This window comes from Dipodomys merriami, unplaced genomic scaffold (assembly GCF_024711535.1).
Source record: "Dipodomys merriami isolate MVZ:Mamm:240054 unplaced genomic scaffold, mDipMer1.0.p SCAF_129, whole genome shotgun sequence".
Lineage (NCBI taxonomy): Eukaryota > Metazoa > Chordata > Mammalia > Rodentia > Heteromyidae > Dipodomys > Dipodomys merriami.
The window spans coordinates 1738769-1766247 of NW_027202593.1; the positions used below are offsets into that span (position 1 = coordinate 1738769).

A 27479-nucleotide genomic window follows, 5' to 3' on the forward strand; every position below is an offset into this window, starting at 1 on the left:
AAGTTCCCTTCTCCGCCCCACGTCCCCTCCACCCCTTCATCCCCTCTCTCATCTTGGTAGAGAACATCCCACCACCAGGAGGAAGACTGTTTTGAGACACTGCATGCCTGGACGTGACCCCTGACTGACAGCTGACCAACTATTGCCGAATTCTAGCCTGGAAATCTTTTCCCTCCGACTTCTATCCTTGTTATCCTTCTATCCTTGTTAAGAGGTCAGAGGCTTCCTCTTTCTGCATCCTTTGTACAAGGCCCTTTTTTGTTTCTGAAGCTGTAGGGTCTTTTCTTTTTCTCCAACAAAATAAGGAGATACCACAATGTGCCTTTGTGAGGGTCTGTTTTCGTAGGTTGTGCTGAGCCTTTTAACCTGGGAATATGCGTCCTTCATTTCTGGGAAACTGTCTTGAATCATCTCCTGGCTTCTGGCTTCCAACCATCTTGTCTGTTTGCCCTTTCTCAAACCTCCTGTTATTCACATGTGTTCTTTCTTCTAGGACTGTTCTTATGATTTTTTTTCTCTCTTGTTCTTTATTCCTTTGTGATTTTGTCCTACTTTCTGTGAGATTTTGTATCCAACCTTTCTACTGCTCTTTTTTAAAATTTATTTCCAAGAGCATTATTTTTTGCTTCTGTGATTTTTCTGAATATTCCTTTTGCCATGGACGTGACATCATTTCTTCTCAGCATCTTACATCTCAGTAAGTGAGAATGGAGAGTGAGGGCCATGGTGATCATGGTTAAGTATCTTTGATTTCCTATTTAGGTTCTCTTTCCTCAAGTTATTGTTGGTGGTGGTGTGTTCAGTTTCCCTTCACTTGCTTTCCTATTTCCTCTGTGAGGCTGGTCTCACTCATCTGGCACTTGAGTTCCTGTTCGTAATTACGTGGGAGGGACTGGCCATCTCACTGGGTGCTGAGAGACAAGCTTTGTTGAAGTTCGGTGTGTGTAGGAAGCGCCTCTTGTCTGTTCGGGATCATCTTCTTCATGTGGTCCGATGATTTCTACACCTTCCCTAGGATACAAGTCCCCAGGGTACTGTGGAGGTGGAGAAGAGACATGAACCTCATTGTACAAAATGGGGAAGAAAATAGGTAGATTTCCCCACTTCCTAAACAGACTTTCAACCGCTTTTCGACTGACATAGATGTCCCCTTTCAGACAGGAATCCATTCTGCCTGCTCACCCCACAAGTACCCATTAGAGTTCACTGGCATTTTCTCGTGTTTGTTTTGTTAAGCAGTGTTTCACTTGTCATCTTGAAAACAATTTGGGGCATATTATTCCTCTCTGTTTTTCTCTTCTATTTCATCAATCTGTGTATTTTTGTTGTTGTCTGGAAGCTTCACTTTATGATATGCAGGCATGATATTTTCAGTTCTACTTGACACTCCTCTGTGATTCCTAGATCCTGACTGTTATAAGTTCAGAAAAATTTCCCATTGGATAATATGCTTGCTTCTTTCTCATGGCTACAGATCCTCATCCGGGTCATTTTAGCCTTAATTTCTTGGTTGGATTTCCATGATTGTATGGAAATTCAGAGCAAAGACCAAGTTAGACTTGCTCTGCTGTTGCTAGAAGCCAGTGAATGCATTTTCTTAATCCATTATTATACTGAGGATTTGCCCTTGAAGGGTGGTCATCCTCATCCAAGGATCTCAGTCAGATCCCCTGTCACATGTAAAGCCACAGTCTCCCATGTCCTGGGCCAGCGTTAACTTAAACAGTCTTAGAGCCAGACTTCCCCCAAGGAAAGTCATAGCTGCAGCTAAAACAAAAGCCGCTTTGGCTTTAGTTCCATGTTGATTTTCATCCCTAGAGATTTTCTGCTTCTCTTAAGAATTTAGCTATATATTTGGCTATAATTAAAAGCAACATTTGAAGCCAGGCGCTGGTGGCTCATGCCTATAATCCTAGCTAGTCAAGAGGCTAAGATCTGAGGATTGTGGTTCAAAACCAGCCCAGGCAGGTAGAAGTAGAGCTATGGTAGAAGTGGTAGAGCACTAGCCATGAGCAACAAAGCTCAGGGACAGCATCCAGGCTCTTGAGTTCAAGCCCCAGCCCCAGCACCAAAAGAAAAAAACAAAACCATTCTCAGATGTTTGGATTTTCTAAATGGTGTTTCCCTGTTCTGGATGCACTAAGTTAAAGTTGTAAAGAAGAATAATTAGAATGTCCTAAGGAAGAAAAAGAAGATTTGAAGATAGGAGAAGTGTATGCTGAAGGCCATTCACTTGATTTTGGAACTGATACGTCATTATTTGTATGCTAGAAGTCTTGTTTGTGTAAGTTTTATTGACGCATATGGTTTCCCCCCCAGGAAATTCCACTCTTCCGTGGAGAGTGAACCTAACAGAGCCTCCCCGGACTCCCGGCTCACACACATCATGGATCAGCACCAGCAGGCCCTGGTGCAGCTGGCCGAGGTGCAGCCCCGCAAGGGGTCCCTACCCAGCCTCCTCACCTTCCCTCCCATCCTACCCAGGGTGGAGAGCGAATCCCAGCTCAGCTCAAAACGAAGCCACAGGCACCAGATGATGAAACTCAACCGTAGCAATTCAGAAGGCTATCTGTCTCAGCTGGAGAGGGCGGGGAAGCCCAGGAAAAGGAACAGCATTAAGGTAATACACACGTCATGTCCCGTCAGCTCACATTCTTGCTTTGGCAAGACAGACGGACCTGCATCCCCCACCCCTTGTGAGTCAGAGCCCAGGGATAGGAGCAGTGGTTACCAAGCCCCTGTGGTCCAGCTGCCACCGCTGCGTGCCCTGGGAGCCCAGGAATGCCCACTGCTACATCTTTCTAGCTGTAGTTGCTGCCATTTGCTTTCCAGGTCGTTTGGGGAAGGGAGTGCCAGTGTGGAGAGTAGATGATAATTCTCCTCCGTCCCCAGCTGGGGCATCATCGCTTCCTGGGAGAAGCTTGCCCACACAGTCCCCTCCTCCCCCACGGTAAGCTGGGCCTCCACACCCATTGGCCTGTCCAGAAGAGAAGAGCATAGGGTTGAGTCTCTCAAAGCCCTGTTGCCGCTGGTCCTCACCACCCACCAATGGCTCCTCACAACTGAAACGGTCCCTTGGTGCTCACCTCACCTCAGCTCCTGTAGCCAAATGCCCAGGCCGGCCAGCAGCTGAACTTTCCCCTGCAGTTGTGACCCGTCTATACTGAACTCCTTATCTGTAGTAAGATTTGCCCTCACTGGACCTCTGTGCACCACCTTCTATGTCCTGTGTGTTTCTCCACTGTTAAAAAGCAAAAAAAAAAAAAAAAAAAAACAAACCTCCTTAGGAGGGCTGGGAAGGTGGCTCAGTGGTAGCGAGCTTGTCTTGCATGCACGAGGCCCTGGGTTCAATTCCTCAGTACCACATAAGCAGGAAGTGGCACTGTGTAGCTCAAGTGGTAGAACGCTAGCCTTGAGCTGAAGAGCTGAGGGACAGCGCCCAGACCCAGAGTTCAGGCCCCACGACTGGCAAAAAAAAAAAAAACTCTTTAGGAAAGATCTCTTGCTTCTAGTGCCAAACTTCTTTTTTATTAGTGTAATGAAATACTCGTAGCAGACAACTTTACAAAGAAGAAAAGAGGTTTTTTTAATTTTTTAACTTAGTTAATATGCATCATTGCTTTTTGTTTGTTTTTTGAGATGTTTTTGCCTTTTCTTTTCTGGCACTGGGGATTGACCCCAGGATGTTGTGCTTGCTAGGCAAGTGCTTTGCCACTGAGTGACATCCTAGTCCATATACATTCATTGTACAAAGGTGTTTCCTTATGGTATCTCCATAAACATATATAATATACTTTGGTCAAATTCCTCCCTCTGTTAGTCCTTCTTGTCCTCCTTCCCCTTTGAGATCAATGTGGCTCAAAATTCTGAACATTCAAGAGCATGTGGGCGTCAGTGGCTCACACCTATAATCCTAGCTACTCAGGAGGCTAAGATCTGAGGATCCTGGCTCAAAGCCAGCCCAAACAGAGAGTCCATAAGTCTCTTCTCTCCAATGAACCACCAGAAAACTGGAAGTAAAGCTGTGGCTCACAGTAGTAGAGCGCTAGACTTACATGAAGGGTTGAGGGACAGTGCCCCACGACAGGCCAAAACAAACTAACCAAAAGAATCATCAAATGGTCTTTACTCCTCTGGCCTTCACAATTAAGTCTTGCTTCTCTGAATGAAAAACAAGATTCTCTAAGATTGTCCCACCTTCCTCTCTACCACATGTCTCCACACCCTGTGCCCTCTGGTCTAGTCCTGGCACTGTGAGGAGCTGTTTCATTGCTAGCATGTGCTATAGCGGTCTCCTGAGGCTCAGCTCCATCAGTGCCCACCCACAGTGCTCCCACAGCCCATCAGACCTCCACTGACCTGGGCACACACACTCAGAAGAGAGCTTTGCTGCATGGTTCTGACCAACTCTGGACCTCTGTTAAACATTCGGACTTTCTGGGCTGGGAAGGTGGCTCAGTGGTAGAGTGCTTGCCTAGCATGCATGAAGCCCTGGATTCGATTCCTCAGTACCACATACACAGAAAAAGCCCGAAGTGGCACTGTGTGGCTCAAGTGGTAGAGTGCTAACCTTGAGCAAAAGAAGCTCAGGGACAGAGCCCAGGCCTGAGTTCAAGCCCCAGGACTGGAAAAACAAAACAAAAAAACAAACAAAAGCAACATTCAGACTTTAAACTGAGCGTTCAGTCTGCAGGGCTGTCACTCAGTCCCACGCGCTGACCTCAGCCAGTGCCTGCTGTCTCTGTGACTTGGGCAAGTATGGATGAACCATCAGAATTATTCTCTTTGGAGACTCAGTATGATAGTAAATGAAATAATGCATTAAAACTTTAGCTTATTCCCTATAAATTGTTATATTCCTTTTCCTTCTTCCTTCTCTTACTAATTTGAATTCCTGTCTTACTGAACAAAGATAGAGGAAAGTGCATTACCAGGACTCAAAGTGCATGGGAAAGTGAGGAAGAGGAGGGAGAGCTTCAGGCCCTGCTTCCCAACTGGGAAAGTCCTTCCCCTGCTGCCTTCCTGTCAGGACCGTTCCAATCCAGTCCACATCCCACAAACACGCAGAGGCGCTCTGTCCAGAAGCTAAAGTGACTGAGAGCTGTGCTGTTTGTAGAGCACCGTGAGTTCAAATCCTGCAGTCTCCTGAACCATATTTTTAAAAGAAAAAAATTGAGCCAGGCATCAGTGGCTCACGCCTGTAACAATAGTTACTCAGGACACTGAGATGTGAGGATCGATGTTCAAAGCCAGCCCAGGCAGGAAAGTCCGTGAGACTCTTTTTTTTTTTTTTTTTTTTTTGGTTCCGGTTGTGGGGCCTGAACTCTGGGCCTCGGCGCTGTCCCTCAGCTCTTCAGCTCAAGGCTAGCGCTCTACCACTTGAGCCACAGCCCCACTTGTGGCTTTTTTCTTTTTGCTTATGTGGTGCTGAGGAATCGAACCCAGGGCCTCAGGCATGCAAGGCAAGCGCTCTACCACTGAGCCACCTTCCCAGCCCCGTCCATAAGACTCTTATCTCCAATTAATCACAGAAAGAGCTGGAAGTGGTACTGTGGCTCAAGTGGTAGAGTGCTTAGACTTGAGCTAAAGAAGCTTAGGGACAGTGCCCAGGCCCAGAGTTAAAGCTCCAGGACTGAGCTCCAGGACTGGCAAAAAGAAAAAAAGAGGAAGAAAGAGAGAAAGAAAAGGAAGGAAGGAAGGAAGGAAGCAAGCAAGCAAGCAAGGAAGGAAGGAAAGGCAGGCAGACAGGAAGGAAGGAAGGAAGGAAGGAAGGAAGGAAGGAAGGAAGGAAGGAAAAAAAAATGAGGATTTGTGAAAGAGAATAGTCCTCGGCCCTTTCCTCATCTGACCAGTTCAGGAATACTGGGTGTTGTCCAGCCATTAAATCAGACAGGGGCGTGGAGCAGTGGAAAGCCCACACACTTGTGATGTCCGCTCCCCACACGTGACCAGAGCGCAGTCATTAGGTGGTGTGTTTGCTGTCGTAGCCCGGCGTGGCTAGCGGGAGGCAGGTTTGGGTTCCGTTCAGCCACCGCGGGCAGATTTCCTTCACTCACTGTTCCGCAGCGTGTGAAGTGCTGCTTCCTGTTCTTCAGTAACTGTCTCACACTTACTGCATCTGAGGACTGTTCTGGAACAGCTCTGAGCACTCCCCACACCCCAGTTCAGCCCTGCCCTGCACTTGAGATGAGTGCTTTGCAGAGCAGTCAGTGTCCTCTCAGTCCAGGCACGCTGTGTTCCAAGTTGACAGCACAAATGGGCTGTGTGGCTTGAGAAGGATCGTGCCTAATTACTGATGGAAACCCGCTGTCCGCAGTCCTGTGCCATGGCCTGCTGGGCCAGCGGAGGGAACGGCGGCTCAGAGGGGCCTGGCAGCACCGGGCTGGGCAGGTGGCAGTGGACCAGTGGCTAATGTGAGACCAGCAGAGATGCAGGGCCCCGGAATGCGCACAGGGAGGCGGGGCTTGGGCAAGGGCATGCTTGTATTTTCTAATTCATTTTCCTTGAGCTCAGAATGCATAATAGGAAGATCACTGTTGGTTTATGATTGTTGTTATTACTATTACATTTTTTACATTGTGGTACTACAACCTTTTAGTCTGGTAATAAGAACCAAAGGAAGGTACACCAAAGTCGATTGTGGGGATTACTCTACTAGAAAGGACTTTGGAAGAGTGAGAAAGTAGATTAGTGGTTGCCTGGAGCTGGGAGCTGGGGGAGCTTGGAGCTTCTATTTGCAGGGTGATAAATTGGATCATGGTAATGTTTACACACTCTGAATATCCAAAAGGACCAAAAGATATTAAATGATACAACCTCAAGTAGGTGAGTTTGACATATGTGAATGATAAATAACTTGGTAATGCAGTAATAATGCTGCCTTTAAAAAGACTCCAGATGGAGACCTCCGACAGAATGGCACGGCTGAGGAGCAGCGCACAATGACGTGAGCCAAACTTGAGCCAGTTCAGATTTTCATCTCCAGTCACCCAGAACAAACTCCGTTAGGAGCTAGGGCTATTCCTGCTGGAAGCAGCTTCTCCCGAGAAGAGCCTTCCGGAGCTGGCCTTGGGGCCACAAGCTCTCTCTTCACTCTGAGATGCTAGACCCTTCACTCTGGTTTTTTTTCTGTGCTGACCAAGGTGTTTATTTGAGGCAATTGTGAGAACTGTGGCCAGAGACCAATGAGCAATTATTCATGTCTTTTGTGAGTCAGTGGGATGATGAGAAGTTAAGCTGCTTCAGGCTAAGGATGAGATTTCTGGGCGCTGATCATTTCTTTCTCATCATCTTTGGCAAATTGGATTTATGACTTAGATATGAGTAAGGCTTGATTTTTTTATCCCCTCCTTTTCATTATTGATTTATGCTGGCAAACAGACTATAATTTGGTGATTGTGAGACAAAAACAAATTTGTTTTTGCAAGTTGTCTGAGTTCACTCACCTATTCAAAATGATTGCAAGTTTTTAAATGTGATGAGAGCCGATGCGCCCCATCACCAGGAGAAAAGCTGACTGAGGACCTTACGTGTCCCTTTGTTCTCAGTAGTTGGCACATGAAGAAATCAGCGGAGCAGCTCACAAATAATGCTTATCCCAGAACATCTTGAGCATTCCACATTTAGAGAAATAGCTAGAAGTTGAACTATAACTAGATAATACAACACCGGGCTCTAAGAAAGTCACAATTCTCATATTTGTATTGAAATGAACCCCAAGAATGGACCCAAGAGTTCTCTCTTTTGTAGCTGTTGTTGGTTCTGTTTTCTTTTCTCTCTGCGGGGTTCACTCCTGCGTCTGTCTTTGGGAGGGAAGAGCTGGGCACAGAACTCGAGAAGAAAAGTGTGAAAAAGTGAAGCGGTGGCGCTCACTAGACACTGATGAACGTGAACTTCACAACTCGTGAGTGGAGACAGGAGGGCGGGACTGAGAGGGTGAGGGAGGGAAAGACACTTAGACTGATCACCTGACTCACATGGCCGTAACCCCTCTGTATGTCACCTTTATAATAATAAAATAATTGTTTTTCAATCACATTTAAAAAAACATTTAGTTACAAGAGAAGAGGATGTAATGCTAAAATGTTTATTGAAAAAATAAAATAACTGGATGGATAATTTTTACAAAAGTATGAACAGCCTGACAGAAGAGACCGGAAGCCGCTGCTATGGTGGCTTTGCTTGGTGCTGACTTCTGGGTTTTTCTTTTAAAAGAGACGTATGGTTTTGAAATGCCCTTCATGGGCACTGTTTTGTCTACCTTAGGGTTATTATTTGTGATTTTAGTCTAAAGGTTGCCTTTAGACCAGATGCCCTGAAGAGTTTTTTTTGTTTGTTTGTTTTTGTTTTTTGGGGGGGTCCGGTCGTGAGGCCTGAACTCTGGACCTGGGCGCTGTCCCTCAGCTCTTCAGCTCAAGGCTAGCGCTCTACCACTTGAGCCACAGCGCCACTTCCAGCTTTTTTCTTTTTGCTTATGTGGTGCTGAGGAATCGAACCCAGGGCCTCAGGCATGCAAGGCAAGCACTCTACCACTGAGCCACCTTCCCAGCCCCGCCCTGGAGAGTTTTGACCCTAGGTGTTCAGCTTTGTAATGGAGCCAGTTCCATGGACAGAATGGTTCATCCTGGTGGTGTGTCATGCCACGCCTGTGGCAGCCTCAGCGTGGCCCTTTTGAATTAGGACACCGAGACAGAGGTGTTAGAAGCATTTCCTTCCACAGCAAGAAGCACAGACCAGCGGCGTCAAACATCCGATGAAGCCACACGCGCAGGTGGCGCTTGGCCAGGCTGGGCCTCCCGCAGCTCTGTGCATCAGTGACCTGCTCTTCTCACTCTGCCAGCTGCACCTTGGCTGCTCCTGCTGTATGAGTCAATCTACTTTCCAGAAAAGGAAAAGGGGAAAGGGAGAACCCATGCTGGTTGCATGAAGACACACCCTCTGCTCAGCAAACCTTCAGTCCCAGCCACAAGTCTGGAAGTCCTCAACAACCCCAGCTTCAGCACCCACAGATTTAACCAACATGGGTCCAACAATATTCTAAAGATATTACTTCTAAGTCAGGCAGCAGTGGCTCACGCCTGTAATCCTAGCCACTGAGGAGGCTTGAGATCCTGAGGATCATGATTCAAAGCCTATTACCAAAAGAACCAGCAAAAAGCTGGGCTGGAAGCATGGCTCATGTGGTAGAGCACCAGTCAAGCAAGCAGAAGACTCTGAGTTCAAATCTCAGTACTACCACATCTACATCTATACTGAACATGCACAGACTTTTATTTTTGTTCTTGTCATCATTCCCTGAAGAATCTCAAAAACTATTTCCATAACATTCCTGTTGGATTAGGTATTCTAAACAATAGGGTGATTTAAGGCATAAAAAGTGATGTGTAACCTATCGGCAAATGCAGCTGCAGATTTTATTATCTTCAGGGTGTCCTGGAAGCCTGATGTTCATGGGCAACAGGGACACGTGATTTTGACTTCTGAGCCTCTATCATGGCAGCCAACTGGAATGACCACTGGGGAATCAGCCATGTCCTGCGAGAGGACCCACAGTGGTCGTGGTTGGTACAGTAGGCAGATGTATGTGCATTGTTAAGCTTGTAAGAGCTTTATTCAAGAGTTAGGGTTAATATGCCAAGAATCCCTCTTTCATCTGGACCCCCTTTGCCAAATTCGATGTTAGAAGAGGGCTAGGTAGATGGACAGAAGCTCTCAAAATGGGTGAAAACATGGTGCCTTGAGTAGGCTTGGTAGTGCCCATCTGCAGTCACATCCACCACTAGGCAGAAGCAGGAGCACTGGAAATTCAAGAGTAGCCTGGGCAAAGTTAGGAAAATCCCAGCTCAGAAGCGAAATATAAACAAAAGGGATGGGGTCATCGCTTATTAGCAAGCTAGAAGACCTGGGTTTATTCCCCAGTACTGAAAACAACAACAACAACAACAACCAATACTGTCTTGACACTAACAGCACTCGACACAAACGGAACAGCGCACTGGTGTTACTATACTGGGGCTCTTTCTCCACTCCAAGCATGAACTTAGATGCGCGCTAACACGATTACTCTCCTCCTAGCTATTTCCTTGTTATTTGTCTTTTCCCCTTCTCTTGGTAAAGGGGACCACATTAATTAAGACATCGAAAGGTAAAAGGATTTGGTGTCTTCACAATGGGAAATAGTGTGTCTGAACTTAAGTTTTAATGCTGAAAGCTGCCATTTGGAGAGTGTCTTAATCTGGCCTGTGATCAGCAGAGGATTAGGGTTTCTTCCTGTGGACTATTTTGGCTCCAGTGTCATAATCTAATAAACTTCCTCACTATTGCTTGGTAATACCCATACTAATAAATCACACTGACTGAACAAAACCAATTTCTCAGTGGATTTTGTCAAGACTCTTCAATGCTTACTTTCTTTTGAGTATTATGAATGGATTACAGTTGAATTGTTATTTATTTTGCTTTACTTTGCTTGAAGTTACCTTTTTTTTTTCCCTCCCCAACAATCAAGAGCAAAATTTTTTGTGCCTGTACTGGAAATAGAACTAGAACTTAAGACCTTTATTTTTGCTCATCTGGTGTTCTACTTCTGGCTTTTTATTGGTTAATTAGAGATAAGAGTCTCACAGACTTTTTTACCTGGGCTAGCTTCAAACCATGATCCTCAAATCACAGCCTCTCGAGTAGCAAGGATTACAGGCATGAGCTACCAGCGCCCCGCCAAGAGCAAAATTTTAAAGTTACTATCTTCTGATTCTTTTCTGTTTTGTGATGTCTCTAAAAGGCACCGTTATACCTCGCTGGACCTTTTGGAACAATGTGCTCAGATTGCCTCTTTAAAAGAAGTCATTTTATTTAGCAAACTTCACAAAGTTGGCCCTCATAGCCCACAGCATAGACAACGTGGCAAGGTCTATGTTATCGTGGAAGTGTTCATAGAAACACAGCACATTGTTAGCTTGAAAGTTTTAATTTGCAATTTTCAGAATTTCCATTTCTCTTATTACAGAAATGGAGAAGTCAGAACCTGTTAGCTAACTACACACACACACACACACACACACACACACACACACACACACACACACACACACACACACACACACACACACACACACACACACACACACACACAAACAGATCGACCATTATCAATATTACCACTGAACTGGAAGAATGGCCAGTGAGGAAATGCACCCCCCAGGCTGCCCTTCCTCTTTCTGTGCCTGTGCTTGGGCACGTGTGACTACCTGTGGGCCCACAGGGCCCTGAGCGACGATGTTTCTCTGCTTATTCTTTCAGAGTTCTAAGCTGAAAGGCTATCAGAAAAGGGACGTGACGCTGGGAGGCCTGGGACCCGACCTGGAGTCCGTCAGAGACAAAGTGAGTGAAATGCACACGGTGTTTTCCTTCCTGACTCGGCCCATCCGCATCGCCCTGTAGCGACACTGACCCAAGATGGTCCTCAGCGTCAAGCTCCCTGTCACTGTCCTCCCCGAACAGACCCTAAGCAATTCCTACTGCAAAATAATCATGCCTAGCCAGTATCCTTTCATGCACGCACCTTTCCGTTACACGTGAGAGCCTGCAGTGGAGAGTCGGCACACGCAGGTGGACTCGGATGCGTGGGTTCGTGCGGTTTGGGTCTCTCCTGATAGTGTTCTTGATGGGTCTGAAGTAGCCACAGAACGGACCTTTCCGGAGCAAGTTCCCCAGCCCCTGAGCGGGGCAGCCTCTTCATCGCTCTGCTCGAGCAGAAGGAGACCCCCCCTTTAATGTGTTCTAACTGCAGCTGCTTCAGGCATACAGAGTGTGCAAGCAAACATGGAAATAAATTGAGTAAATACAACCCACAAAAGGGAGGTGAATGGGATTTAGCTTCGGTCCAGGGGACACGGCACACGCCCCGGGGTGCGGCCCTCAGCGCAGGGGACCGCGGCAAGGCTGCTGCTGTCTCCTCACTCCCGGCCAGGGACCTCTCCTGGGCCGCTGATGTAGCGTGCAGAGAGAGCCGACCAGGACCTGTGACTCCTCATAGCTGTGTTTCTCTGAACAGATGCAGAAGTTGGTGCAGCAGAAGGAATATGCGAGGCAAGTGAAGGAGTACAACATGAAGACATTCCCTGCTCCGTCCAAACCGCAGACCGCGAAGACGGAAAACAAGCCAGCTCCCCCCCGGCACAAGGTCAGAAGGTCTCATCAGTCAGCGCGAGCGGGCGATGGCTGTCACCTCTTACCCCGTGTATTTGGAAGGCAGGGATACTTCAGTAACTGCCATGTCTGTGCTCACTATCACCAGATGGTGAGGGAATTGCCCCCCCACACACACACACAGACTATTCTGCAAAGTTAACTTGCTTATTTTCCCCAAGTTCATGATCTGTACTTCCAAGTACAGAATTTTAGGAAATCACACATAAAAGCAACAGAGTGATTTCTTAGAAGAAACTAGCAATCCTGATTGACTACCCATTCCACTCCCTGTCATTCACTAAGTTTCAAGGAAATTAATGTCTCCTGGCTGTTCACGTCCAGAAGGTCCTTGCTGTTCCGCTCACGTTCACCCCCTCCTTCCCTGTGGAGCTCGCGGTATAAAGGCTTCTCTAGTGAAGATAAGATTTCAAGAAATACAGAATGTTCTTCCTCTCAGATGTCATCTGTCCTACCCAGGGAGGTGAAGGAAACATGTCCTGTGGAGACAGGGCTCTGCCACAGTCTGTCCATACCACTGTGGGCACGGGAGTCTCTCCGTCAGGGATGAGTGGCCCTGGGGTCTCTCCATCAGGATGAGTGGCGCTGGGGTCTCTCCATCAGGATGAGTGGCCCTGGGGTCTCTCCATCAGGATGAGTGGCGCTGGGGTATCTCCGTCAGGGATGAGTGGCCCTGGGGTCTCTCCATCAGGATGAGTGGCGCTGGGGTCTCTCCGTCAGGATGAGTGGCCCTGGGGTCTCTCCGTCAGGATGAGTGGCCCTGGGGTCTCTCCGTCAGGATGAGTGGCCCTGGGGTCTCTCCGTCAGGGATGAGTGGCACTGGGGTCTCTCCATCAGGATGAGTGGCGCTGGGGTCTCTCCATCAGGGATGAGTGGCGCTGGGGTCTCTCCGTCAGGATGAGTGGCCCTGGGGTCTCTCCGTCAGGATGAGTGGCCCTGGGGTCTCTCCGTCAGGATGAGTGGCGCTGGGGTCTCTCCGTCAGGATGAGTGGCGCTGGGGTATCTCCGTCAGGATGAGTGGCGCTGGGGTATCTCCGTCAGGATGAGTGGCGCTGGGGTCTCTCCGTCAGGATGAGTGGCCCTGGGGTCTCTCCGTCAGGATGAGGGGACCTGGGGTCTCTCCGTCAGGGATGAGTGGCGCTGGGGTCTCTCCATCAGGATGAGTGGCGCTGGGGTCTCTCCGTCAGGATGAGTGGCGCTGGGGTCTTGGAGTGTGGGCTTCGCATCCCTCTCACAGCCACGCACATCTTCTTCCTCAGACCTGAAGACCTCAGTCCTCCCCGCTGAGTTTCCATCCTGTCACTTTTCCTTTTTCCCTCTATTCCATTATATTTTCAGAAGAACATCAAGGCAACAAGTACACTATTAGACATTACTATACAGGGCTGGGAAGGTGGCTCAGTGGCAGAGCACTTGCCTTGCATGCATGAGGCCCTGGGTTCGATTCCTCAGCACCACATAAGCAGAAAAAACTGAAAGTGGTGCTGTAGAGCGCTAGCCTTGAGCTGAAGAGCTGAGGGACAGCACCCAGGCCCAGAGTGCAGGCCCCATGACTGACAAAAAAAAAAGAAAGAAAAGAAATTACTATACATTTCACCTATGCACTGAAAAGTTTGGACTCTTTCCCTATGTTTTAGAGTTTTTTTCTATCTATTTATTCTATTTACTCTATTTACTATCTAGTCCTACTTCAGTTATAGACAAATGCTTATTAAAATATAAAACTCAGCTGGGCATTGGTAGCTCACACCTGTGATCCTAGCTACTCAGGAGGCTGAGATCTGAGGATTGCAGTGCAAAGCCAGGCCAACAGAAAAGTCCCCATGAGACTCATCTCAAAAAACCAGGAGCGGCACTGTGGCTCAAGTGGTAGAGTGCTAGCCTTGAGCACAGAGAGGCTCAGGGACAGTGCCCAGGCCCCAAGTTCAACTGCCAAAATATTATATATATATACAATAAATATAAATATTAATGTTTATCACATATAAATATTTATGTATCTATCAATCTCATATAAAGGCAGATTAGACATCGTATTTAGTGGTCCCGTTTGCATGCATACACATTGTTGAGAGCCGGAGTCTCAGGAACAGGAGGCAAGCGCTGTCCAGCCCGCTGGTCTTGTTCTGTCATGAATGAGACAGCCCTCAAAAACAGACTGACTTTTTTTCAGCATTTAGATTTCTTCTTTTTTTTTGTTCTACTCTTCTTTTTTAAATAAGTTTTTTATTGTGAAAAATAGAGGGGTTACAGTTACATGAGCAAGCTAATGAGTACATTTCTTATCCAGCATTATTGCCTCCTGCTTTGTTTTTCCCCTACCATCCCACCTCTCCTACCTCCTCAACTACACCCCCCACCCCCACCCCCAGCATTTAGGTTTCTATAGATAGACTAAAGAAGAAAAAAAAAATCAACTTCTTTTTCTGGAGTTCTAAGAGCTTGGGAACAATAAAACACAAGTTCACCCATTGCAGTGATGTCTTCTATCTCCAGCTATCCCAAGTCCTCTTTGGGTAAAAAAGTCTGTTGATAGCTCATCAGAACAAGTGTGGCTTTAATAAGACTGTCAAAAACTAAGTAAATACGTAAGAAATCTACTTCCTAACAATGAAGGAAATTCAGTCTTATGAAGAAGATATCCAAAGGGCCTATCTATCATTCTGACTCCTTTTTCTCCACAATGTATTGTCTAGAGGCTAATCAATTCTGTTCAAACTGTGCACTGTACCTCACTATTTGCATTTTCCATTTGACTTGTTCCCACCTTCATCCCAGCACCATCTCCATTTATATTCTAAACATTTCCTAAGACCAGCTTTAGCTTGAGGAATCCAAGACTTGGCTGCCATTTTCAATGAAAGTTTCTCTGTATGCTTCTAGGCACTGGAATATGCAAAGACCATCCCCAAACCCAAACCTCCAAATCTGACAGACCAGGGAAGCAAGAAAAAGACGAAAGCAACCCATGGCGAGAAAGAAGAAGGTCTCCCTGAAATCTCACTGCTGGAGATCCTGCAGAGCAGGCATGAGAGAGAAAAGCAGGCCGTGGCTGCCTTCAAAGTCCTCCACATTGTCTAGACACCATTTGGTGGGAACCAAAGGTGCTCTGAGCCCCGACATGGAGAGAAGTGCCAGCCACGCCCCCTGTGGTGAGAGTGGCGATGGGTCCTGTCCTCCACCCAGCCACAGCCCTGCGTGCTTTGTGTAGGATTTCATACTGGGGTCTGGTCAGAGAATGGTACCATGCTTTATTTCCTGGGGAAAGAGCATTTTTATTTATTTTTCAGGCCAGTTAAAATTTGGGCTGATAACCAGAAAATAAAGCCATTGATTTTATACTGGATCTGTCAATGTCTTAAATTATCTCCACCCTTTCCTAGTCCCTGAAAAATAAATTTACCTACTTGTGTCCCTTTCCTACATCCCTGATAAACACTTCTATTTCCCTTAAGATGATCTCATCTGGGACCAACCACCAGTGAATTCTGAGATAACATTTCAAAATTATTACTTGAATCTCCAAGTTCAGCAAGAAACATATATGTACAATTGAAAGAAATGCAAATGCATCTAGATGTCCCTTCTGAAATGGAACACATCAAATGTTGCTCTAATAGAGCATCAAGACATTTGTTACGCATCCTCCAACACACCAAGAAACTCTCACCACAGACAGCCGTGAGAGAGACACCTCTACCAAGCCTCGGGCCAGTGTGTGTGCCGACTGGCATCTCCCATCACCACCACAGCCTAACACAAGCAAAACGTTACATAAGCTAAGTCTATATCTTGGTGTATTACTACGTTTAAATATTCATCAAAATTTTTCTTATTACCTTTAGAAATAGTGTTACAACTCCCAGCCTTCATGACCAGAAGACTTCCTTCTATGGGCGTATCCAGAAATGGTTCATTTTAACAACCATTTGTGGCATATCTGCTTCTCTTTGTACATGAAACAGGAGAACTTGCTTTGGAAACTCACTTCTGTGTTGTGTACCTTCGTCGTGATGTGATAGAAAGCTCCCTGCACCTAACTTTGTCTGAAAATTAGAAGCCGTGAGAACTGGTGGTCCAGGAACTGTTTGGTCATTTGTCTATGGAATGAGGATGTTCTTATTTTTCTGGGCTGGTAAGGAACATGGAATTATTGTGGATTTCAACGTGGGACCTACATTTCCACTGTTTAATTTTTGGAAGTATGTGTGGCCATGTGCCTGACACATGCCTGCACACACTGACATAGAAAGAAGAATGTTCAGCAATAAAACATTTTTTTACAGGATATTTAGAAAAACTTGCCATCGCAAGCTTTTTGGCAAACCTGTACCGGGTTAATCTTCCCAGCTCTGTGACACGCAGTACCTTCAAAGCCCAGCACTCAGCTGAAGCAGTTGAAGTGAGCTGATGTCACACAACTCTTCCGCAGAACCCTTCCCCAAAGCCACACCCAGACATGAAATCCTAAGCATCCCCACGCCTTATACAGTGCCAGGTGGTATCTAAAACGACTTTAGCTAAAGAAAGACATTTACTAGTTGAGAGCCTGTGGTTAACAGGCTATTCAGGCTGACACCTGGATACGCACAGCTGGTAGCCAGCCCAGATAGAAAAGTCCAAGAAACTTGGACTTGCTAGACTAGAGGCATGGCCCAAGTGGTAGAGCACCATTTTGAGCAAGAAAATTGAGCAAGCACAAGTGCCATAAGTTGAAGCCTACATATTGGCATATGCTTGCATGTGTGCATGCATCTGCACACACACACACACACACACACACACACACACACACACACACACACACACAAATTGCTCTAACTTAGGGATTGAAATTAAAGAATGAATCAAAATGGCTCTTTGTGAGGCTCCAAGATATTTTACAATAGAATATTCTTTTTCTTTCTTTCTTTCTTTTTTTTTTTGCCAGTCCTGGGGCTTTGAACTCAGGGCCTGGGCCTTGTCTCTGAGCTTCTTTTGCTCAAGGTTAGCACTCTACCACTTGAGCCACACAGTGCCACTTCTGGCTTTTTCTGTTTATAGGTACTGAGGAATTGAACCCAGGGCCTCATGCATGCTAGGCAAGCACTCTACCACTGAGCCACCTTCCCAGCCCCAATACAATGATCTTGAATAATGTCACAAGCTACCATATATATCCCCAAGATCAGGATATTCTGCATAGCAAATGGAAAATACTTTTTTGCTTCTTTAAATTGTACTTAATGACAACAACATGGATCTGTTACAAACCCAGCTTTATGACATTTCTGTTTGAGATACTCAGCAAAGTATGATGAGGAAAGGCTTGTCTCGGTCCCAATGTTATCTAAGCCATTGAAAGCCATAGGGTAAAGTCCACCTAATCTCTATGAGTTGGTACAAATAAAGGTCCTTTAAGCCATGTATGCTCTCTTATTACCGTCTCCTTTTACAGTGATGTTTCTATCTTGAGTTTTCAACAAGAGCATCCTCTTAAAAGGAGCTTTTATTTCCCTTTTTTACAAGTAGCTGAATTTAATGACAGCTGTCTTCTTGATTTTGTTTTCTATAGTAAGGAGTCTCTTGGGAGTTATCCAGAAACCAAGTCAAGCAAAGACAATATTGAGGAACAAAATAAAAGGTAAGCCTAGCAAAGGCAGAGATGCCTAATGGTTCCAATTGGGGCCTTATTATTGGTTAATGAATCATTGTCAAAACATCACGGCAAGCACGAGCGTGCCCAGTCCAGTCTATAGTGAGAAAATGACTCTTCATCCCAACAGTTATTAACTGGGAGTTGTTTGAAAACACGTCCAGTAATTATAACAACACTGTAGCTAATTGAGAACTTGGAGTTGATAGCAAATGGCTTACAATAGCAGACTACATCAACTCAGGAGGGGATTCTTTTCTAATTACTTATTGAAAAATAGCAGAAAAATGAAATTGAATTTGAGTGATAGTCTTCAGGTATCAAGACAAGTATAGCTAGTATAAAATATCTTAGAGAGATTTAGCATATATATTGTTTTACCTTATTAGAAGTGACATTTGACAATAAAAAGGTTTTAAGGAAACACCAAGGTTACTCTCCAAAATACCTTTTTTTTTTTTTTTAATGCTGGTCCTGGAGCTTGAACTCGGGTCCTAGGCACTGTCCTTGAGCCTCTCTGTGCTCAAGGCTAGTGCTTATCCTTGAGCCAAGTGCCACTTCCAGCCTTTTCTGTGTATGCAGTGCTGAGGAATGGAACCCAGGGCTTCATGCATGCTAGGAAAGCACTCTACCCCGAAGCCACATTCCCAGCCCCAAATGTCTCAATTTCTTAAGCGATTATTTGGCCAATGGGAAACCAAAGGCTTTTTTGATGCCAAACTTTCCTCCTTTCCCTCACTTATTCACTCCCTAAATCACTCCCCGGTTTGAAAGGATCCCATTATTCATGTTAGGTTATGTAATGTTGGCTCAGTAATATAAGCAGAAAGTTGCTAGGCCTTCCTAAAGTGTTATAAAGGCAATACAGTGCAAAATGCAATACGAAGCGAAATGAGTAGTGTTTTCCCCAGACCTCTTTCTTTGGCCATACGGAGGCTCTATGGAGAGCATGGAAGGGCGGTCAGGCTCACCTCCCCTGCCGCCTCTCCCTAGCTGCTTCATCTCCCCCTGGCAAACCTGGGCAATATAAGCAATTCATTTTCAATAAGCGTGAATAAATGGTCCTCTGCTATTAAGTAACTCTAATGGGTTGTGAGGGTCAGAGCCATGTGTGCAGTCCAGGCACATGGGAGTCTCGAAGACCTGGAAATTTCTGATAAGATTTCAGCATGCCTTCTATTAAAGTGGGAATCACAGAGCAGCCTGATCCTCAGGCACCCTTGGTCACCCGGCTCCAGACTTCCACAACAGGTGTTTCAAGAACTCACTGTACCTATGATACAGACGGGATAGTCAGGAAAACCACTGCCAGAAAATTAAAGTGCAGAATGTATCATTATTAGTCTTTCGGGAAGCTGTCCACACAGAAAATCACCATGGAAAAAACCAGTAGAAGTCTCTGGATAGTACATAATAATAAATCTTTTGGACCTTAAATGTACTTTCTCTCTTGGTCAGCTCACCTCCCAGCTGAATCTTACACCATATTTTCCAGCAACCATACATTTATCAAAACTAATATCAGGAAGCCCATCCATTCCTCCTCCTACCCACTCCCCCACGCCGGGGCCCCCGGCAGCGAGGCCTGCCCCATCTCCCCTGAATCCACACAATAGTGACACTTTGAAGTCGGACAGATGAGGTCCCTAAATTTGTTTCCTCTGCTTAAAATTGATCATCCTTGTGTTACAAACCTCGAGCACCTATTTTGAATAAAAGCTTTAGATGAATATCAAAGAATTATTTAGCCACATCTAATATTTTAATTAGATTATAGTCTCAATTTAACCCATTAAGTCTCCTTTGATGATCCCGTACTTAGTGGTTAGCCTCAGATGCACGAGGTAATGGATACTGGACCTTTTGATTTAATGAGAATTTCGGCTGTTCCAGCCTGCACCTCTTTGTGTACCTTTTATTTTGCTGGCCATAGAATCCTGTTAATTGAAGGGGTCTCTCACCGTCACGCATTAAGGAGTATAAATTAGCATCCCTATTCTAATTGGAAAATGCAAGCAGACGGTTCTGCTTTGATGTGAGGGTTGAGCTGAGGAAGGCAGCAGCCCCCTGAAAATGAGCTGATGGCCTTGTTATGGGGCAAAATACAACTGTGTCCATGTGTCACAAAACACTTAATGTCTTAATTGGTCACCTTCCAGTTCTGCCCTTCCTGCTCGCGTCCTGTCTCTGCCAGCCCGTCCATAATGTGCGTATGTAAATGTCGAGGGGCACAGTGCAGGGGCGTTGGCTGCTTGTCTGTTTTTCCTTTCTCTGTTTCTCCCCTCGCCTCCATCAGGTGCCCGGGTTTTAAATTCATCTGAGTCCAAGGAAAATGAAATGTAGCTACCCCTCAGAATCAAAGAGGGGGTGGGTCCAGACCACCCACCTATGTGCACCCCAATCCATAGCTACGTAAGTCCTTCCCCTACATGGCCAAGTATTCATGTACAGCCACTGTGCAGCCTCTCATACACTGTGAATCATCTCTAGATCACTATAATACCAACCGAAAGGTGAATGCTCTGTGAATAGTTGCTACATTGTGTTGTTTAGAGAACAATGGCAAGAAAATAAGGCCTGCGTAGTACAGAAGCACTGTGGGTTTGTTTTTTTCCCATTATTTTCAGTAGGCAGTTAGTTGAATTCATAGATACAAAACACTTGCCTGCTCTGGCTGATAGAGAGCCAGTGATAACCTCAGTTCCCTCACCTGGAAATTCTTGTTGAGGGCCCCCGTGCAGATAAAGATGCTTAAAGACCAAACCTGACCACCCACGCCCTCGACCCAGGAGCTCCACTGGGTGCTGGGCGTTCTGTGGCCCTCTCCTCTGCTGGAGGAAGGGGAGAACGCGCCTCCTGGAGCCAGCGGAGGTCTCTCTGCTGTGTTCTTTGGGTCTCATATGTACTCTTTCCCTGGGGGCAAATTCATCTTCCACACCAATCTTGCACTTTATTTTTGCCACTCAGACAATTATCAAACTCACTCTGCAAAGGAGGTGTAGCTGACCCTCCCGCTGGCCTGCCCACACCTCTCCACTTCCCCTTTTAATCTGTTCTGATGATAATGAGTTCTACTGAACTCAACAGCTTCCGTTTCATAAAAGTAAATGTGAAACTAACTCAACACCTCCATTGTTCACTATAAATGTCAGCTTAAATTAGGAGATTAGGAGCTCTGCTCTTCTCGCACTTGGCTGTCAGGTTGCTGGGACTTGTTGGACAAGCAGGAGTTTGGAGAAGCAGGGAGGAGGAAGAGCAGCAAGGAGGAAGGGCCATGACAGAGGCCGTGTGCACACACGGGCATGGCAAAACGTGACCGCTGTAGACAACTAATGGCTGCTAGTTAAAAGACCAGAGACAGAGAGATGGAGACAGAGAGTCTGGAAATTTCTGAGGAATTTGGCCAGCCTAAAATAGAAGACTTAAAAATTCTGACTTCAGAATTTATTGAGTTCTTCCGCCATGGTATCTCACAGTAAAGCTTACAGTTAGCAGACTTCTAGTTCCCTGCAAGACTTTTTTTTTTTCATTTCTCACTTAAACATAACCAGACAATTGGAATTTCCAAACAGCTGAGCAAATTAAACAAGATGACTTTAAAAAGAAGAAGGAAACTGGAGAGTTCCTGGGAATTCAAATTGTGATCAAGAAAAATTAAAATCTCAAAAATAAGTTCTGAAACTAACAAAGGAATTGTCATAGAAACGAGCAAAACAAAAAGGATAAAGGATAGGAAAAAATGAGAAGAAAAATGAGAAGTTTAAAGAATCAACCTAGTAGGCTAAAAAAGAAAAAGCAAGGAATAGTAGTCTCACAATGCACACAGAGAAAGGCTCATCAAGGAACTAATTCAAGAAAATTGACTACAAGTGGGGGAAAAATGAGTTTTCCAACTAAAAGGCCTATTGAGTATCCAGAACAACAGGCAAAAGTGGACCTAAAGCAAGGCACATAATTGTACATTTTCAGTACACTGGCTACAAAAAAAAAAAAAAAGCATTCTACTAGCTGCCAAAAAGGATAAGTAAATGCATAAATAAAATAGCACACAACAATCATGAATCAAAGTAGGTTGAGACTTCCCAGTTGAAATTGGAAGCTAAAAATGGAGTGGAACATTCAAAATTATTCATAAATGATTTCCAATTTAGAATTCTATACTTAGCCAATAAAGCATGAGATTAGAATAAAGATTTGCTTGAGCAAAGGGTGATCACATGACATCTTCAGGCATCAATGCTCAGAAAGCACAATCAACTGTGAGCCCTGGACAGGAGGGGGAAACTGAGCTGGCCGTGGAGCTTAGTGGCAGAGCTTCTGCACAAAGACCTGGGTTTGATCCCTGGTATTACACGTGTGTGTGTGCGCGCACACACACACACACACACACACACACACACATGCATGAGGGGGGGGAGATACAGGGAAGAAGAATAAAAGAAAAGAAAAGGAATCCCGGGGATGGCAGCAATGCACTGACAGGAAATCCAGAGTGTGGAGCAGATCGGGAACATGTTCCAGATCCTCTTTTATTCTGGGCTTATCAATCCTTCCTCAGCACAAAAGATAAGGAAGCCACATAAAGAAACACTTCTTCTGAGACATGAGGATGAGATGAAGCCCACACATCACCTTGTAGTTAACCTGTGATACCAGCTGTAGTCCCATGATGCTCAGGGTGAGGATGCTCTGATCCACACTGCAGGTCCCATGATGCTCGGGGTGAGGATGTTCTGACCCTCGCTGCAGGTCCCATGATGCTCAGGGCCAGGATGCTCTGACCCTCGCTGCAGGTCCCATGATGCTCAGGGCCAGGATGCTCTGACCCTCGCTGCAGGTCCCATGATGCTCAGGGCCAGGATGCTCTGACCCTCGCTGCAGGTCCCATGATGCTCAGGGCCAGGATGCTCTGACCCTCGCTGCAGGTCCCATGATGCTCAGGGCCAGGATGCTCTGACCCTCACTGCAGGTCCCATGATGCTCAGGGTGAGGATGCTCTGGTCACGCTGCAGGTCCCATGATGCTCAGGGTGAAGATGCTCTGGTCCATGCTGCAGGTCCCATGATGCTCGGGGTGAGGATGTTCTGACCCTCGCTGCAGGTCCCATGATGCTCAGGGCCAGGATGCTCTGACCCTCGCTGCAGGTCCCATGATGCTCAGGGCCAGGATGCTCTGACCCTCGCTGCAGGTCCCATGATGCTCAGGGCCAGGATGCTCTGACCCTCGCTGCAGGTCCCATGATGCTCAGGGCCAGGATGCTCTGACCCTCGCTGCAGGTCCCATGATGCTCAGGGCCAGGATGCTCTGACCCTCACTGCAGGTCCCATGATGCTCAGGGTGAGGATGCTCTGGTCACGCTGCAGGTCCCATGATGCTCAGGGTGAAGATGCTCTGACCCTCGCTGCAGGTCCCATGATGCTCAGGGCGAGGATGCTCTGACCCTCGCTGCAGGTTCTTACCTTCCTCCTTCCTCTAGTTGTTTGCACCCAAAGCATCACCATAGGTACATTTGTAGCTCTTATCTCACATTCCTTGCCTTTCTTACCTGATTTATTGGACACACACATTTGTAGTGGCCAAGTAGGCAATAATTTTAATATTGGCAAAACCAAACTTAAAATGTAAACCTCTATGGTGAGCCACCTAGCCAACAGCTGTGATGCAAGATCTGACTGGGTTCTTCTGTACTACAGAGTGTGCCACTCGAAGAGAAGGATCATGGGATGCTTATAACAGAAATCATGGAGGAAAGGTTATCTAGTGTACACAGCAGGAATTCTGAGAAGGAAGGAATGAATAAAATGAAGGAGAAAAGGAACTACAACCAGAATATACTTGGGAGCAGGCATGGTGGCCCACCTGTAATCTCAGAACTAGAGAAAGGGGATGAACGGGAGGGTAGCAAGTTCAAGGCCATCCTGGGCTACATAGGAAGATTCTACTTGTGAATAAATGAATGTGTAAGTAAAATGAAATGAAGAGAGTACATGGGAATGACTTTGAATTTTCATCCCTACATATTTACTGGAATTATCTCTGACCACCAGATGTACAAATTCTGTAATCCTTCTAAAGTAACAGGCCATGAAAAACAGACACCCATTTCATCTGAGACTTGATTTCTTCCAGGTATAAAATGAAGGGCATCAATTTTATCTAATGTTTCTTCTTAAGACTCTTTGTCCTTCATGTATTACACCACTCTGTTTCCACTTACTTTCTAAAACAGAGTGCTGAGATTTCTCCTTTCTTCCTTCCTTCCTCCCTCCCTCCCTCCCTTCCTTTTCTTTTTCTTTCTTCCTTCCTTTCCTTCCTTCCTTCCTTTCTTCCTTTCCCTCCCTCCCTCCATCCCTTCCTTCTTTCCATCCCATCTTCCCTTCCTTCCTCTCTCCCTCCCTTCTTTCCTCCCTCCCTTCCTTCCTTCCTTCCTTCCTTCCTTCCTTCCTCCTTCCTTCCTTCTTCCCTCCCTCCCTCCCTCCCTCCCTTATCTTTCTTTCCCTTCCTTCCTTCTTTCCTTCCTTCCTTCTTCCCTCCCTTCCTTCCTTCCTTCCTTGCTTCTTTCCTTCCTTCCTTCCTGCCTCCCCTCTTCCTTCCTCTTTCTTTCCCTTCCTTCCTTCCTCTCTCTCTCTCTCTCTCTCTCTCTCTCTCTCTCTCTCTCTCTCTCTCTCTCTCTCCCCCTCTCATTATTATTATTTCTTTTTTTTTTTTGCCAGTCACGGTGCCTGAACTCTGGGCCTGGGCACTGTTCCTCATCTCTTCAGCTCAAGGCTGGTGCTCTACCACTTGAGCCACAGCACCACTTCCAGCTTTTTCTGCTTATGTGGTGCTGAGGAATGGAACCCAGGGCCTCATGCATGCAAGGCAAGCACTCTACCACTGAGCCACCTTCCCAGCCCCTCATTATTATTATTTCTGAGACAAGGTTTCAGCATGCAGCGTGTTCTGGCCACTAAGCCACCCGTCCTCCACTGCAGCCTCAGGAGCTGGGATTGCAGGTGAACTTTGACACTTAATCCCACTGCAGCCATCCAAATGACTCCCGAGACTGCCTTCCTCTCCACTCATTCCAGAGCTTTCCTCCTCTAAAATTAAAAGCTCCCAATCCTTTATTTGTTCTTTTCCACACTCATAACTGTCCAGCTTTCTGCACACAAGGTGACTTTTAGGTGGTCAACTCCTCTTTAAAACACGATGCCAAAAATATATACTACACACAAAGTTCAACTAACTCATTGTTTTTCTGTGTAAATTTAGGAAGGCCAAGGAACCACCGACTCAACTAAGCCTGTGTATTGCAGGATTTTCTTAGCACCAGAAAGCATTTTGCTTGCTCTGTCTCTCCAATGACCACATCCCTCCCAAGACGAAGCTCCTCTCTCGTGGAGTGGGGTCGTGGATTCTGGTGAGGTACTCCTTAATGGCACTGTCGGTGAACACTAGGCTGGCTGGTGTATTGTTTATTTCTTATTTCTTATGTCATAATCAGACAATTACCAAAACTCTCTCTCAAAAGTCTATGGAATCCATGTTTTGTGATGTTTCTTTTGTCAATAAACAACATTTTTTCAAAAAAATCTATGGAATCTAAACCATCTGAAATAGAGCATTGGGGACAAACATGAAAAATGAAATTATGACATTTGGGGTTAGAAGTGGTATGACTTGCCTACCCTGGTTATTTGAAGATGCCTTAGTTCCTTTCCAAACCAGACCTGCATGTGTCTTTCTGTAGTACGTCATCACGAGCGAACTTTTGTCAGACCTTCAATCCGAGTGAAACTGAGTTGGGGCAAAGCCTGGGGCATTCTCAGCCTGTGGAGGCTTCGATCAAAGCCAAAAAGTGCTATCACGTGACATTGAATTGAGACTCAATTGTGTCTATTCCCCAGCTCCACCAATCTTAAGGGTGTGTGTGTGTGTGTGTGTGTGTGTGTGTGTGTGTGTGTGTGTGTGTGTGTATTGTGTCACGGTCAGCAAGTCTGGTGTTGCAGTGGAAGCTTTTCCCTTCCCATTCATTCGAGCGAGGAACTGCCACTAAGGGAAGAGCAAGGTGAGCAGGAACTGGCATCTCACCGCGCTTGGTGTTCATGAGGCACACCTGAGTTCCCGCAGCTTCCAAACCCACTGCCTGCGATGGAGCCCAGCACTGCTCACGCCGCTGCGGCTCCTGTTTACCTGCTGCTTCGAGATGAAGCTCAGGAGATGCACCTGAGGGGCTCCTTGCAGGCTTAGACTAAACCCGGGCATCTTGGGAAGGCAGGAGAAGGAGATCAACCCCAGGTCGTTTTGCGTTTGTGTTCACCCCCCCAAATACACACTATTTCGACTTTAAAGATTCTTTCCAAATCCTTTTAGCAGTTCTTCTTGAGATTAGAAAAATGTGAACATTTCCCCCTTAGCTCCACGTTCTTGTGTGATAGTTTCTACTTTCCCTTCTAGGACATTCCTATTCACAAATCACATTTTTCTCTCCAATCAAATCATTTGTTCTGCTGTAAAGCATTTGCTGTCAATTCTTTTCTTGAAGTGATACTGAGGATGGTTAGGGCTCAGTGGCAGATTACTTGCCTAGCAATTAAGGGGCCCTGGGTTTGATCTCCAGAACAGGGAGGAGGAAGGGGGGGGGAGGAGGAGGAGGAAGAGGAGGAGGGTAGGAGGGGGGAATGGGGGAAGGAGAGGGGCTGTCATTCTGAACACAGGAGAAATCTGGGCCTGGATTTTGTGTGTGTGCCAGTCCTGGAGCTTGAACTCGAGGCCTGGGTGCTGTCCCTGAGCATTTTTGCTCCAGGCTAGCCCTCTAACACTTGAACCACAGCTCTGCTTCTAGCTTTTTGGTGGTTAATTGGAGATTAAGAGTCTCGCAGATTTTCCTGCCCAAGCTGGCTTTGAACCCTGATCATCAAATCTCAGCCTCCTGAGTAGCTCGGATTGCAAGTGTGAGCCACCAGCACCCAGCTTGTAATTGTTTTTGAATAAACACATCTACACAATCTAAAGAAATGAGATGTTGGTACCCTGTGTCTTGTATATACATTTATCTGATTTGGGGAAAGGAAAGGGAACAAGAAAATGATGAAACAAAGGACAAAGGGTGAATGGATGCAGCAGTGATCGTCACAAGACACTGTGCTGGAAGTGAACTTTACAAGGGGGGGGGCACAGGGGGAGGGAAAGGAGGAGAAAATGAGGGAGGGGGTAACAATGGTTGGTAAGAAATGTACTCATTACCTTACTTATGTAACTGCAACCCTTCGTACATCTCCCTTACAATAAAATAAAATAAAAGAAGAAATGAGAGCAATGTGTATAAAGTGAGAAGTAAAAATACCAAAACGGAAAAAAAAACGCTTACGAAAAACAAAGTGACCAAGCAGTGATTTTTTTTAAAAACTCCACCTTGGTGTTATTAGCTAGCCTGGACTTGGTGAGTACGTGCATCAGCCGACGCAGCCTCGGTTTCCTGTCTGTGAATGGAAAGAAGTAGCATTTCTCAGCGGGACTCACAATCTCTCCGACTATGAATCAAATCCTTCGGACAATCCCAAAGGCTCTACGATGCTGGTGTTTTGAAAGCAGTGGTTAGTTGTTTTCTTTTTGTTTTTGTTTTGTTGGGTTTTTTGCCTCTGAAAGATAAAAT

General features: G+C 46.0%; 1 protein-coding gene across 5 annotated transcripts in view; it reads left to right on the plus strand.

The window, feature by feature from the left end:
- Nucleotides 1-15546, plus strand: part of LOC138824441 (jhy protein homolog) — a 47597-nt gene extending 32051 nt beyond the window's left edge. For all 5 annotated transcript variants that reach the window (XM_070018296.1, XM_070018300.1, XM_070018297.1 and 2 more), the window contains 4 exons: nt 2320-2620; nt 11299-11379; nt 12053-12181; nt 15091-15546. In XM_070018296.1, coding sequence (XP_069874397.1) covers nt 2320-2620; nt 11299-11379; nt 12053-12181; nt 15091-15288 — 709 coding nt within the window. In that variant the 3' untranslated portion in view covers nt 15289-15546. The remainder of the gene's footprint in view (nt 1-2319; nt 2621-11298; nt 11380-12052; nt 12182-15090) is intronic.
- The last annotated feature ends 11933 nt before the right edge of the window (nt 15547-27479 follow it).